Consider the following 13,925-nt stretch of genomic DNA (forward strand, 5'->3'; position numbering starts at 1 on the left):
AAACAGAGAAAGACAAACTATTTTGTCACTAGGTCACTTCAAAGTATTTTCTAAGGTAGCCACACAAACAATAAAGTCTCAGGTCTCTCAAGGAGCAGTAATGACTAACATACAGCCATTCTTCTAGATCCTCATGGACATCAGTACTCCAGTCTTGATGAAGGAATACTAAACTGTGACATTGCAGTATAACAATACAAAGGAGAATAAAAAGAAAAAAAGGGATTTAAAAGCTGGAACAATGGCTCAAGAAAATTAATTCAGCTAAATGGCACTGATATTTGAAGCATACTGCAAATATACTCACCTAGGACTACCACACAGAATTCATTCCCTCTTATCTTCGATGCACAAATGGCAACAACATAATCTGGTAGCTTTTGCTGATGTTTCATTTCATTAAGAGACCTCAGGGTCTCTGAGATGCCCTCTGCCAGCGAGTTCTGGGTAACAACCACATGCACGAGGTCCCGGGACACACTGGTGATTAACCGAGCAAGCCAAGGGAGTTGACCTGGTGACACGGAGATGCACTGTGCACTCATTTGCAAGGATCGCTCTCTCAGAGTGAACTCCTGCATCGCTTTCAACATGATCTGCTCAAATTCTTCCCTCAGGGGTATTTGGTCAGGACCTACATTTAAAACAAACAAATAGAAGAACAGTATCTCATATCAAAATGTTATTGAACTCACAACAATCACTTGTCTGTCTTGATCTGAGAAGCTCCTTCACTGTATTTTTTACATTTACAAAACCCACTCGCTACTCAGTGAGTATCTACTCGTGTGGCATAGTCTTGTTTTTTCATATTAGAAGCCTCTCTCCTCCACTATCTCCTCCCCACCCGCCTTTTTTTTTGGTTAACAATGAGGTAGCACTCCTAGATTTTACTGCTTTCAGAAAGTGGTGGGATAAACAAGGGAGTGGGAAAATATGTGCCTTTTGCCTAGAATGGAACATGAATCATGTAGCCCCATGTGGTTTTACAGCAGAAAACCCAAATACTTATCCTCACACTCTAATCACAGCAATGGACTATGAATGAGCCTGTCAAGTGGTCATTGCTTTGCTCTTTCACATCACACATATTAGTACACTAAGCATGGTTGTAAACAAACAAGTTTAACCTCTTCTTTTAAGTTAAATTTGTTTAATTTAACAAATCCTCAAACTTCTAAAGTTAAGATCTAAATGAAACTTTGAATCTACATTACCCATACTCTGTAAACTGTATTACAAACTTGAAAACTTTCCATAAGAGTAATAATTCTGACAAACAGAAAAATAAGCTATCCTATCTTAGCATCAAACCCCCAACTCAGCTTCAAGTAACATGTTGCTCAGTGAGATTTGTCTCCTTGTCAAAGATACTCAGGAACAAATGAAAAAAGTAACTATAGTTTAAATTTAGAAGATCCCATGCTGATGCCAAAGGAGACAGCTTCACACTTCAGCAACTTGCTTTTCTATGAAAGAAAGGGGGGGGTTAAATACCAGAGACATGTGAAATGCTGGAGTTTTGGTCTTATGTTTTCTTTCAGGGCCAAAGACAACAAGCAAAATGGGCAGTGAAAAAAAGAAAACAGGTTATGTGAGAAACAGGGCAGGGAGTGAGTAAATAACCCATAGCACATGATCTGTAAAAACCGACACCTGTTGTCATTTTGCCTTTTTGAGAAGTAACATACGAAGAGTGTCACCACCCAACAATGACAGGATGGTAGGACAACTACAGACTTGTAAATGCAAGGCTCTTTTCATTCTTGATACAAACTGAAAAGTTCTGATCAGTCTAATTTAACGCAATATGGGCATAATTCTCTCTTTCTAGTTCTCTTTCGAAAAGAAACAAAAGCAAGCTTTTGCTGATTGAGGGAGGTTACTTAAGAGACAGGCTCTAGACACATGGATCATAGAATCATAGAATAGTTTGGGTTGGAAGGGACCTGCCAAGGTCATCTAGTCCAACTCCCTGTGATGAGCAGGGACATCTTCAACTAGATCAGGTTGCTCAGAGCCCCGTCCAGCCTGGCCTTCAATGTCTCCAGGGATGGGGCATCTACCACCTCTCTGGGCAACACGTTCAATTATTTTACTGCTCTCAATCATCATGAATCCAAGAAATAGAAAATAACTGCACAAATGGAAGGACTTCTGTATAAGAAAAACAATGGAACTAAGATCAGATGAGAGAGAAGACAAAATGATAGATAGTGAGTTTAATTGTGAGCAGTTTCATAAACACATAGACAAGAATCTGTCAAGGTTAAAAGAGAGTATTTGGAAGCTTCTCTACAGAAAGGAGGAGGCAAAGGATCGTCTTGACTTCAGAAAATGAAACTGCAAAAAAGAAGAACACCATGTAAAATTCATAGCTGAGAAAGACCTTATTAACCTAGTTATGCTTCCAAAAGCACCTACAGTTTAAGACATCATATTCAAACGCCACCCATTTCTGGGTAGAAATCCTTCACGGTGTACCCCAAGAGAACTACCCCTCCAACCATCTAAGACCAGAGGGATTGCTAGAATAACCTCTTGCTTTGGCTGTCTGAATACCCCTTCCATCAAAGCCAGAGGTTTGCTCCTGCCTTGAGTATGGACGCACATCCAGGTATGGAAGCTACAAAATACCTCTGGGTGTCATGGCATGAACACAGTCAAAGTGATTCAGCTGTACCACAACAAGAGAGAAGGGAGAATGATTTTATAATTCTAGACAGGTATTTAACAGAGGGTCCAGAAATCTCCTTCAGCTGAAAAAACAAAACATAGACCTCAGCACCATATCAGATGAGATGGTGTTTGTAGAAACCGGAGTGCAAAAATAAAAAGCAGACAATTACAAATGATAGAATGTAACCCATACTGCAAGTACACTCATTTTGAGGTATAAAAACAAAGCTTGAGAATACTTCTCTATGAATGCTGCCAAAGGTAACACGTGAAATCTGAGTAAATACAGGAGACAGACTGTAAAAAACACTGAAATCAAACACACCTCTTCATCTTGTTTTACTTATCATAGTGGAATTTATTTATAGCAATGCCACAGCTCACAATCACAGCTTTAACTGTGTATAGTCTTCATAGTAGGCTTAAAATAAGTGTCAGAAATTCACTTGCTTTGTCTGCTTTGGTATTGTCATTGTGAGATTGCTCAGCTGATTTCTGAAAACACAACAGCATTGTCCTACAAGTAATAATGTTGTCATGATCTTACCGAAAAACTGAAAGCAGATCTCAGATATATGCTTTTTTAAAAGAGGAGCACTTTCATAAATAGTATTCTTATGATCTGCAATCATGGTCATCTGCAAACATACTCTGTACAAGTAGTGAGATCTGAAAAAAATAGGCACGACTATTTTGTTCTTCTGTCTGTTGTTTTATCCTTGCCTTTATCTTACTCTTTTGCAATATACTCTGGAAGAAAGAATAACTTTTTAGTCCTATTTTCTCAAGAAAAAAAGAGGCTCACATGAAATAACTGTTAATTTATTATGGGTGTATTTGTCTCTCCTCCTTGTCAAAAACTTTTGAAGCTGACTGCCCTCCAATTATGTTTGCTGCTTTGATTTCACAAAATAGGATAAAGGCTTCAGTTCAGTGCAACTGTCACAATTCCATCAGTTTTAAGTTTGCAGCAATATTCAAACCAGCAACATGTTTTGATCCCTGTGCTCTGCAGAATGTTTTTACTCTTCCCCCCATTAGCCTCTCTCATCTTACAGTTCTGGTGCCCACCTCCACATTAGGCCAAATGGAAAACTATTCTGCTTTGCACAGCTAAGAACAAAAGCCAAACTAAACACCGTCTTATAAGGGAACTACTTCATGCTGAAGACATAGCGATCACTAGACAGAGCTCAGCTCCAGAAGCTTTGCATGAAGCCTCCTCTAGTTTGCAGCAAGTATAGACTTGTGGCATGCATCTAAAGGTTGGATTTGCTCATGGAGCATGGTTCACTGACTCAGTAAGTTTCAATAAATTGCTTATTTTTAATTGGAAATGCTGTATCAGCTGGCTACACCTTTCTCTGAAGGAAATTCACAAGTTGCCTCTATCAATCCAGAACTGTGTAAAGCAGCAGGTATTAACATGCAGACTCAATAAATCTTTCAATGAAGATGATAACCTCAAGTAACAAATTTAAGCCCACTGAGAAAATGGCAACAGAAAAATATTCAGGCTGCAAAAAATAAAGAAACCCCTGTGTCAGTTGTAAGATGGCATCCAATGGACTACTGAGGGAGAGAATGATAAATAAAGCAAATGGGTCAATTATTATTCCAACACAGAAGATGGCCTCCTTCCTCTCTGCAACAGTGCTGCATCAAGGGAGAAGAGCAAAGCAGAACCACCCGTGGGTGAAACGTACCCAGAGCACATTTTCTCCCCATATTATAAGGTTCTCACCAATTTATGTTTCTTCTGAAACATTTGCACATTTCGTACCACTATGTATTACAGATGCCCTAGTGGAAACCCAGCACAGGAAAAGCAGCGTGCTTTTCACAAGAGTCATTTCACACTCCTCTATGATCAGGAGCATCTTTTTAAATACACAAGTTAAGACTGAGACTGCTGTGAGAATTTTTCCAATGCTATCCTGCATTATTCTTTCACTTCTAAAACCTCACTGTTAACACCACCGGCTTTTACTACAAAGCAGGGAAAAATGTCTGAACCAGCAATAAGAAAATGTGGTTTGCTGGTTTGCTCTCAAACTTCCAAAGAGTCCATTTCAAAAACATTTACAAGAATGAGATATTCACTGAATCACTTGCCTTAAGTCTGAATAACAAATGTGGTTTTCATGTAAACGGTGCTGTCACCAAAACAATGATGACCATCACACATCTGCCAGCATTTGTCACAAAACTGAATAAAACTGAATGAGTGTCCTTAGAAAGAGCTGTGATAACTGATGGTTTGATACCCTAAGCAAATGAGTTATCTGCATTGCAAATCCATTTTCACAAAAGTGACCTGGTCAATCCCCATATGGAGAGCAGAAGCAGTGTCAGCCTTTAAATTCACTTCTTCCATCTGATGAACAAAGTAGTGAAGTCACCCACACTAGGTGGAGCCACTTACCTCTTCCAGGCACAAAAATTGCCAGAAAATTGTCTCTGAAACGGACATAATGAGGGTGGGGAGATAAAAGAATAGTCACAAATGAAAACAAGTACTTATGACAAATGGCTTACCTAGTTGGACAAGATACTGAATAGTTAAAAGTATCATATTCTCCACACTCAACAGCTGATTGCTTGTCACACCCAAGAGATCCAAATCCTTGTTTTCCAGCTGTGGAATCTTGTAGCAATTCACCAGCAAGGGACTCACAACAATATCACCGACATTTCCATAGAAATAAGGTAAAGTGCCATAACCTTTGACAAAAGAAGTAAACCCCCACCCCAGGAATTCACATTAAAGCATGAACAACGTATACATTACCAAACTTATCCTTAATGCTATCTTGCAAAATATACTGCATCAGTGACTGTTCTTGGCATTATAATTGCTTACAGAATAAATGAGATAGGCCAGTGATGCTTTGCTGTATTTTACAAGAAGTGATCACACAGATTTGCAAAAACTAACTGCATGCTAGCAGCATAATAATTATTGTTATCTAAATACAAACGAGAATATTATCTTTTGGGGTCTTACCTACCCTGACGTTTAAATACAGATTCTCCATAATACAGTGTACAAAAAAGCAAAATCAATGGAAGCAAAAGTACATCGATCTTAACGTTATAAAAGCAGCATAAGTCACATTAGCATTGATTCAGCCACTATGGTATTGCTGTGATTGATTTCATTTTTTTTGCCATATTTCCATTCTGTTTTCATAAACAGGTTAAACAAACATCAACAACTAAACACACTGTTCTGTAAGGTAAAGCACATGAGCACAGGCTAACCCCTCTTTTCCTCTAGAATGTTTTCATTTAAAAAAAAAAAACAAAACAAAACATTCCACACAGATTTTGCCAAACCCATCCGTTTGGGTACATCTGGTTCTGTACTATTAATAGGATGCTGTTTCTTAGGGCCACTAACATTTAGCCTGAGGACTTCACTACTTCACTGGCAACTCTCCAAGAGCCTGAGGGCTGCATTCAATTTGCACTTAAGCTGATGACTGTATGACTGTAGGCACCCTCATCTTTAATAAGGAATTATTTCTCTGAAAACCATTAGAGCACCATCCTGGATCTTTAGAAGAGCATTCGAGAAAACAACGCTAAGCAAAACAAACCAGAAGCAGCGTAACCCCCTCCTTGATGGTTTTACGAGGATTATCTGTGCAAGTGGGGACTTGGAGAACTTCATTTCTTCAGGAATGATAAATTATTCCATGGATTGCATTCATAGGCATGTTCTGTTAACACTGAAGCTACTTTATACAACCATCTGTATGATGCTGGACTGAGAAGAAATTTAAAGAGCCAAAAGCATTTTGGCACTGCTAGCCAACCTATCTTTGTTATACAGTATGCCCAAGTAGCTCAGCTTGAAAGGGATATTTGCATCATAAGTCACACTTTTAAAGTAAAAGCCATGTGTTTCTAAGGGTTAACAATGTACTTGATACAGCTAATGGATTTTAAAAGCCTGATCTGTTATCTCAGTTGTTTACAAGAAGCATGTATGACAAAAGACAAAAAGTTAGTATGATTCACTTCTGATTAGTCAGTTCAAATAAATTTTCTGGTTCCCATGCAGAATCTCTGCCCTGGGCTTCAAGATCTGGACTATAAATGCTGCAGGAAATATTTGCTTGTTCTGTAAGTTGTTTACCCTGGAAAGCTATTTTCATTCCATGGAAAGATTTCTATTCTTGGATTTTACAAAAATCTTATTTGTACGAAACTTTGATTTGGCCAGAGTTGTGACCCGTTTGCAAATCAGGTTCTCCCGAAATCGCTTAACTTCCAATCTCAAGTTGTTGAGCAACTAAAGCAAACTATCCATGACAAACTGACTTTGTGTTGTACTGAATGCCAGAACCAACAAAAAGAAATCAAAAAACTCTTTCTCCCAGGGAGAGTATGCATTTATTCAAAACAGAGCATTTGATTCCCCAGTGTAAGACTTACCTATCAGAATCACTGGTCTGACTCCTGAGTTATTCAGCAGGTTTTCAGGGACTATTACAGTCTCCCCTGCTGGGATGGGTTGAGGCTGTAAAATTCCAGTTAACATGGATTGAGGAACTGGGACTGACAAAAGAGGCTCTATAAAATAAAGAAAAGAGAAGCTTCCATTACTAAAAGGCTCATACTGTGATTTGGCCGTATGAACAAATAAAAAAAATTATTGCAGATCAGTAACTGTAATAAAATTCAAAGGTCTCTGCATTTCCTGCTATAGTTTTAAGTAATTTAAATTAGAAGCCTATATTCTCCTGTAGCCACACCCCTAAAATAAAACTTTTTCTGACCACTGTATTGTTGGTGGGATTGAGAGAGGAAAACACAGATTTGAATATGCATCTTCAAACAAAGCCAAATACTAAGCCAAAAGGCCACCTCTCAATAAAAGGGAAGAGACTGCTTTGACTTCTGACATAGAATATATGTAGATAAGGAAAAAAAAAAACACAGGCCAAAATCTCAAAGTTGTCCTTAGACAGTTTCTACAAAGATAAAAATTAGGCTTTAAAGAGCAAAATCAGCTTTCACATGGAAAAAAAGGAAAAATGAAAAAAAAAAAGGCAACAAAGTGCAAGAATTTTGTAATCTGTCATCAGGTTTCACCATGAGGTCTGCTTCAGAAGTTTCTCAGGCTTCAGCTGGTGGTTTGTAACAGATTTTTCAAACAATGCCATCAACAGAAAAGCATCATAGGCAGCATAAAAGAATGCGTGCATGCATGTGTTTAGCAATGGAATTGTTTATCCAATAGAAAAAAAAAACACTATGAAAGACACTCATGGAAAATGGAGTACGCAGCAGAGGCAATGGATTTGAGGAGACAAAACTCAACAAAAGGGAAGAGATTGCCTTATATTGCATACGTTCAACAGGTCTCTGAAGCTAGAAATCTACAAAAGCTGTGACTGATTTGAGCTGCTCAAGTAGGCAGGCTTGCACTACCATGTAACCCGTCTTTCAATGACAAATATATCTGAAAATCAATTCCAAAATATCCCAAAATCAAGCCCTCCAAAGTTGACAATGTTGACAAATGGGTTTTTTCTTCCCTGTATATTTATTCTTCCACTCTATACAGACAGGGATAAGTAACTGCTTATTCCCCTTTACAAAGTATTCTGAATCCCACAACTGAAAGGTGCTTAAATAGTGAATAGTTTTGCTGATAACTATGTATAAAGAGGTACCTACATGGATATTGATGAGTATTCACACATACATTTAATCCTGTTTCATATTATGACATTGCTTATCCCTCTTATAACTTTTCTATGCACAACAGAGATTTGGCTTCAAAGACTTTACGCTTTAAACTGAAGATGGACATTAGTGTCCTTTGTTAGGCCACAATTACACAAAGCCTTTTTCCTGTGCAGGAACTGAATGTACTGTTTCTGCAACATGCCACACCAGACTGAGACACAACATTCACAGTGAAGGCTATTGGAAATCCTTCAAACATATCCATACGCCTGCACAATTTTAGAAGAACTAAGTTACATTTGGGGGACTTGGATAGCTTTGGATCCTTACTAATATTACTCTCCTCCTCCTTTCCTCTCTCTCCCTCAATAACTTTACTTTCCCCTTGTCCCATCTTAGATTACGGCAACAAAGACCAAGCCATCATGTGGCTTTCTGGGGTATCTGAAAAGCTCTCCATGGTGCCCTTAACTACTTCAACAAGCTTAGCTATGTTTTCTGTGCAACACTTGAGAGAAGCAGCACAAAGCTGCTGCTGTCTGGCTGAGTACAGCTTTTTACAAATGAAATCTGCATGATTCACATTTTACCTGTTCTTGCTGAAGGCCGAACTGTAGGAACAGGTACCACCAAACCAGGTGGAGGGACTGGGGATCCAGGAGACCATCCCCGGTGACGTTTCTTTGGTGGTCCAGAACTGGACATTGATGCTAAGAAAAAAAGAAGAAACTAATTCTAAACCACATCCTCCCAAATCACCAGATTCCAGCCCACATTTGCATTTCACATTGGCACTGAGCTGGCATCACGCCACAGAGTGTCAGAGATTTACACCCAGATTTTCACGAAGCTACACTATGATGTGAAAAACGTCATTACCTGTGTTAAAAAGTATAGCCTTATCACTAATGGTCATGCCAAAAACTAAATGGGGATCTGCAAAGACTGGATTGCAGAAACAGCAGTGATGGGAAGAAGAACAAAATAACAAGTTTCAGGCTTAAGTGTCAGTGCAGTTTAAAATAAAAGAACGGAGAGGTTTTCTTTACCTTGGTCTCCAGCTGCACAGCCAGGGCTTGGAGATGTTGAGTGAGGCATTGGCCGAGAGACCGTAGAACTCAATACACTATTTCTTCCTCCATTAGTGTTTCCATTAGCAACATCAGTGGCACACAGTGAAACAGGACCTGAGTAGAATAAAATGCAGAGTGTATGGCTTGAGATGATCTTGAAAACAAACAAACACACAGACACAAAAGAACAGGGCACGATGCGTGAATGAAAGAAGCATACTCCAGGGAAAGCATGAAGTGTATTTGGCAGAGAATCACCTGGGCACAGGTTGCAAAATCCTAACCTTGAAATGGGGTCTCCGCATTTCAGAGTGGGGAGGGTAAGTGAAAGAAAACAATCCCCAACAAACCCCACTAAAACAACATAGAAAATTACACACACACACGAAATATTGATAAGTTTGCGACACACATTTTTTTAGACACTGAAAATGTAAAAAAAACGCACATAACTAATTCAGTTTGTAAAGATTTCTAAGCTTCTCTGGTGCATCTATATGTTTTTCTGCCAGCCATTCATGTGCCGTACACATTCACTACAGGACTCTTATCTAAAGCGTTCACAAGGGAGATGGGATAGAAAAGACAGCACAGTTTGCTGTAAAGTATATATGCTCTAAGCACTACTGAGGCAAACTATGCTGAATTTTGCTACCTCTTAGACAATCCCCCAGTCACAGCAAGTCCCTGGCAAGACCCACTATATCCAGGTCACAAAATGAAATTACAACAATGGAGGATCACAAGAAGTTCTCCTCACTTCTGAGCTCCTTCTTATTCCTTGTCAGAGCCTAGTTTTTGCAGGAGAAAAAAAAAAATGGCATAAGCTGCACAGAGCAGACATGAAGCCCAGTGGGGAACTACAGCTCCTTGCTGTATCCACCAGCTCCACAAGGATTTTGGTCCCAGGAACATATTCCAGGAGCAACAGCAGGAGATGGTCCAGCAGCTTGCTAATGTCAGCTGCAAAAAAAGGAGTTTGAGATGTGGGTATTTGGCTTAAAACAATATACCATGGAACTCTCCAGCCATGGTTATGCAAATAAATTCAGGCACAAGATTCTCAGGTTGCCAAATAGCAACATTTGAATAAGCAGACCATTGTAAGCTCCCCATTTGTACTCTGAAGCAACTATTTGGTGTGGACAGATATGGCAGACACGGGTTGTACTTTAATAAACACGCAAGAGAGAAATAAATAATTAAAACCGCACAGGTATTAAAACTCCTTTAAATGAGACTAACTTACATGAAATGTATCTGTAGAAACTACACCTGTTATAAATTCAGAACAACACACAGCTCTCGGTTACTGAGACAAAAATCAGTGCTATATGAAGAGGTGACTTTTATGCTCTCTTAGATATCTTAGGAAGTGCAAAGAGGATATTTACCAGAATGTCAAATCAGAAAGCCAAGGTGTTGCTTGGTTTGGGGACAGTAACGGCCATGCAAAATTTCTATGCAGATGACTGCATGAACATGAGAGTTTTGGGGAATGCTAGTGTCATGAATGTTTCCCTTTTTCCACCGAAAAAGGCACATCTTGGCTGTTAAGATGATAATTCACTTGGCTTTCAGCTATCCTGGAAAGTAAAGCTGTACCTGCAGCAAACGCCTTTCCTACAAGCTGTACCGATAGAGCCAGAGGTTTCACAATGTTCTTGTTGCGGGGTGGGTCTTGAGTTCCACTTAAGTTAACAGCAGAAGACGACTTTGCTGGACTGAATACTGAAGAATCTGAGAAAACAAGTTGTTTAATTAAGTAATGATTAAGAATTATATACATATGTATATGTATATATAATTTGTATTATATACATGTGAACAGTCATACCTATTTGTCTAAACTCATCTCTGCGTATAATGCAAACAATATTTTTACACTCCTAAGAAATCATCATGTATTTGTATCTTTTAGGAGCTGTAACAAACATTTAACTGGGCATTTCTATAGAATCTCATAATCTACTGATTGATCTCTTCCACAGTATTTTGCATTCACATACACTAAAACCATATTTTAACTCTAGAAACGGCCATCTCATTGCTCCTCAAAATCCCCCTGTGGGACAGGCAAGTAAACACAGTTATCCCATGTTACAGATGGGAAAGCAAAGGCAAAGAGCTTACGAGACTTGCCCTTGGCAACCACAGGGCACAAGCACTGCAATAAGTCGCCTAAAAAGGTTCTGGAATTCTCTAACACTCCATCACCTGAGATTTTCAAGAACAAGTTATTGAACCTCTGTCAGATAGAGCTATGCTTGTCTTACGGCAAAAAAATACATCAAATACATAATCTCCTTACAGCACTGCTGTCTATAAGGCTATGGAAAGTGTATGTCCATTTATAAGTCTGGGTAAGAAATGGAGAGTATCTGATCCCAAACATTTTGCATGAATTAACAAACAGCAACTCCTTAGAGCACTTTACTAGGGCTGAAAAATATAGGCCCTGTTCTATAGATGGATAAACCGAAGAATAAACAAATTCTAATACCTGCCCCACTATAAAATTATAAACCAGAACTGATTCCAAACCTCTAAGCATGTAGGTCCCTATTTTAACTTCAGGCATTTAATATCTGCAATTTACTTCAAGAAAAAATTGACATCTGCATGCTGATACACTGATAAATTCTTATAAACAAGGTGAAAGAATATTGACTCAGCATTTGTCCAGAAAGTAGCTTGCAACAAGCAGGCAAAGTAGGCGAAGTTCCCTTACAGATGTCCAGGTAAAACAGCCAGGGAAAGAAAATAGAAGGCAAGGACCAGCTTGATCTGCCAAATATATTCACCCTGAGGCCACAAAGCATCGGTGAAGGAGGGTGGGGAGCAGAGTCTGCTTTGCTAGATGGACTAACTGGGATATAGAATCGAACACAGAAGCCTCTGCTGCTGTTGCTCCACCAGGAAACCCATCCACATTCACAGGGAATATGTTGAATGGTCAACAACACAGACCATCAGCTCAGGGGCTTGGGAAGAAAATGCTGGTCCCTCATTAAATATGAAGTAGCAAATACATTGTGTTAAAACTTTCCTCAAAGTAAGCTGTCCAGAAGTTTTTTGTTTCTTTTGGGTTTGTGTGTGTGTGGTTTTTTGGTTTTGGTTTGGCTTTGCTTCTCTATAGTTCTAATATATTTTCTTGAAATTTTATGTATGAAGGGTGATGTGGCTGGTGTATGTTTAAACATCACACCAGCACCTAAGCAAAACTCACGGTGCTACCAGTTATTACAGCTGTTCATCTTTCTATTGTAAAACCCCATTTCTAGTTGCTTAACACCCTTTAAACACAAGAATTGAAGTTTTAGCTCTTGTCTGCCTAAAACTGAATTTTTGATTCTGTTTGAAGTTTCAGCCATTTTCGCATTGCCAGCTGCCTCTCCTCTGCAACAGAACTGCCTCTTCCCACATTGTTTTGAAAGGGGACCTGACACCTGACTGCAATGTCATGGCCACACCGTACTGTCAGCTTTAACTATGGTATTTCAAAATTCTCTTTTGCTCCAGCATCTATAATAAAATTACCATTTCAGTGCAATACCTGTGTGTGTCCATAACTATCTATCTACAGGTGTCTTCTAGAATTTGGAGACTGAACTGCTCACTTACAAGGCAGAAAACAGAAATATTTACACAACTTTAAAAGGAAAAAAATTGGTATGACAAATTGAAAACTATTTCAGAAAGCAACTTGCTAATAAGTACTCCCATTTTAAAGCAACTGAGAATCCAACTCAAAGCACAGCTATGCAGAGCTTAGGAGAGAAAAAGTCAAACTCCATCATGGGCAACACATGTCAGAATTCACACCACCAAAAAGAGGCGCCCTCCCCACTTCTCCTGGTCACCAGGGATTCCTACGTATGCATGTGACATTATCTTCACTGGAAGATAATCGTAGAAGGAGATGAAAAGGTTTTGACAACTGTGACCTACGAGTACAAACAGTGACACACAGAAACACCAAGCAGACTGAAAATCGCACTGAGTGATAAGGAGCAAGCAGTGTATAAAAGGTGTATCTATTAACTTGGAAGGTACAATAGAAGACAAAGCTGTGTAAATATTGGATCACTTGTTTTTTCAAATAAATAGGTTCTCATGCATCTGCACGGTTCTCATGCCAGGATCTGGAAGCCAATGGAACATGCAATGAAATGCAGATGTTTAAACAAAACTCCCATTTCATTTTCAGCAAAGCCTAAAGCACACAGCTTCCCAGAAACAGTGATGACCACCTGGGGAAAGTGCTTCTGAACATGCTGATCAGTGATTACAATTTCAAAAGAATGCACATGTTCAGCTTTTATTTGTTATTCCGTTTTAACATACTACGTACACGAAAGAAGTATTATTACAGTCTTGTTTTTCCATCTGCATTTCATACTCTCCAGAGAAATGTATGCTCTGGTACAGACATATCAGCCCACTACAACAACAAACAGAAAGTTTTCT

At 39.0% G+C, this 13,925-nt stretch overlaps 1 protein-coding gene across 1 annotated transcript in view; it reads right to left on the reverse strand.

Moving 5' to 3' along the window:
• Positions 1–13,925, reverse strand: part of GREB1L (GREB1 like retinoic acid receptor coactivator) — a 142,690-nt gene that overhangs the window by 36,444 nt on the left and 92,321 nt on the right. Inside the window, exons 8-13 of the mRNA XM_082046953.1 lie at positions 11,061–11,195; positions 9,432–9,569; positions 8,973–9,092; positions 7,123–7,260; positions 5,218–5,403; positions 308–634 (exon numbers count right to left, since the gene is read on the reverse strand). Of these exons, the coding sequence (XP_081903079.1) occupies positions 308–634; positions 5,218–5,403; positions 7,123–7,260; positions 8,973–9,092; positions 9,432–9,569; positions 11,061–11,195 (1,044 nt within the window). The remainder of the gene's footprint in view (positions 1–307; positions 635–5,217; positions 5,404–7,122; positions 7,261–8,972; positions 9,093–9,431; positions 9,570–11,060; positions 11,196–13,925) is intronic.

This window comes from Streptopelia decaocto (genome assembly GCF_964273445.1).
Source record: "Streptopelia decaocto genome assembly, chromosome: 2".
Classification (NCBI taxonomy): Eukaryota; Metazoa; Chordata; class Aves; order Columbiformes; family Columbidae; genus Streptopelia; species Streptopelia decaocto.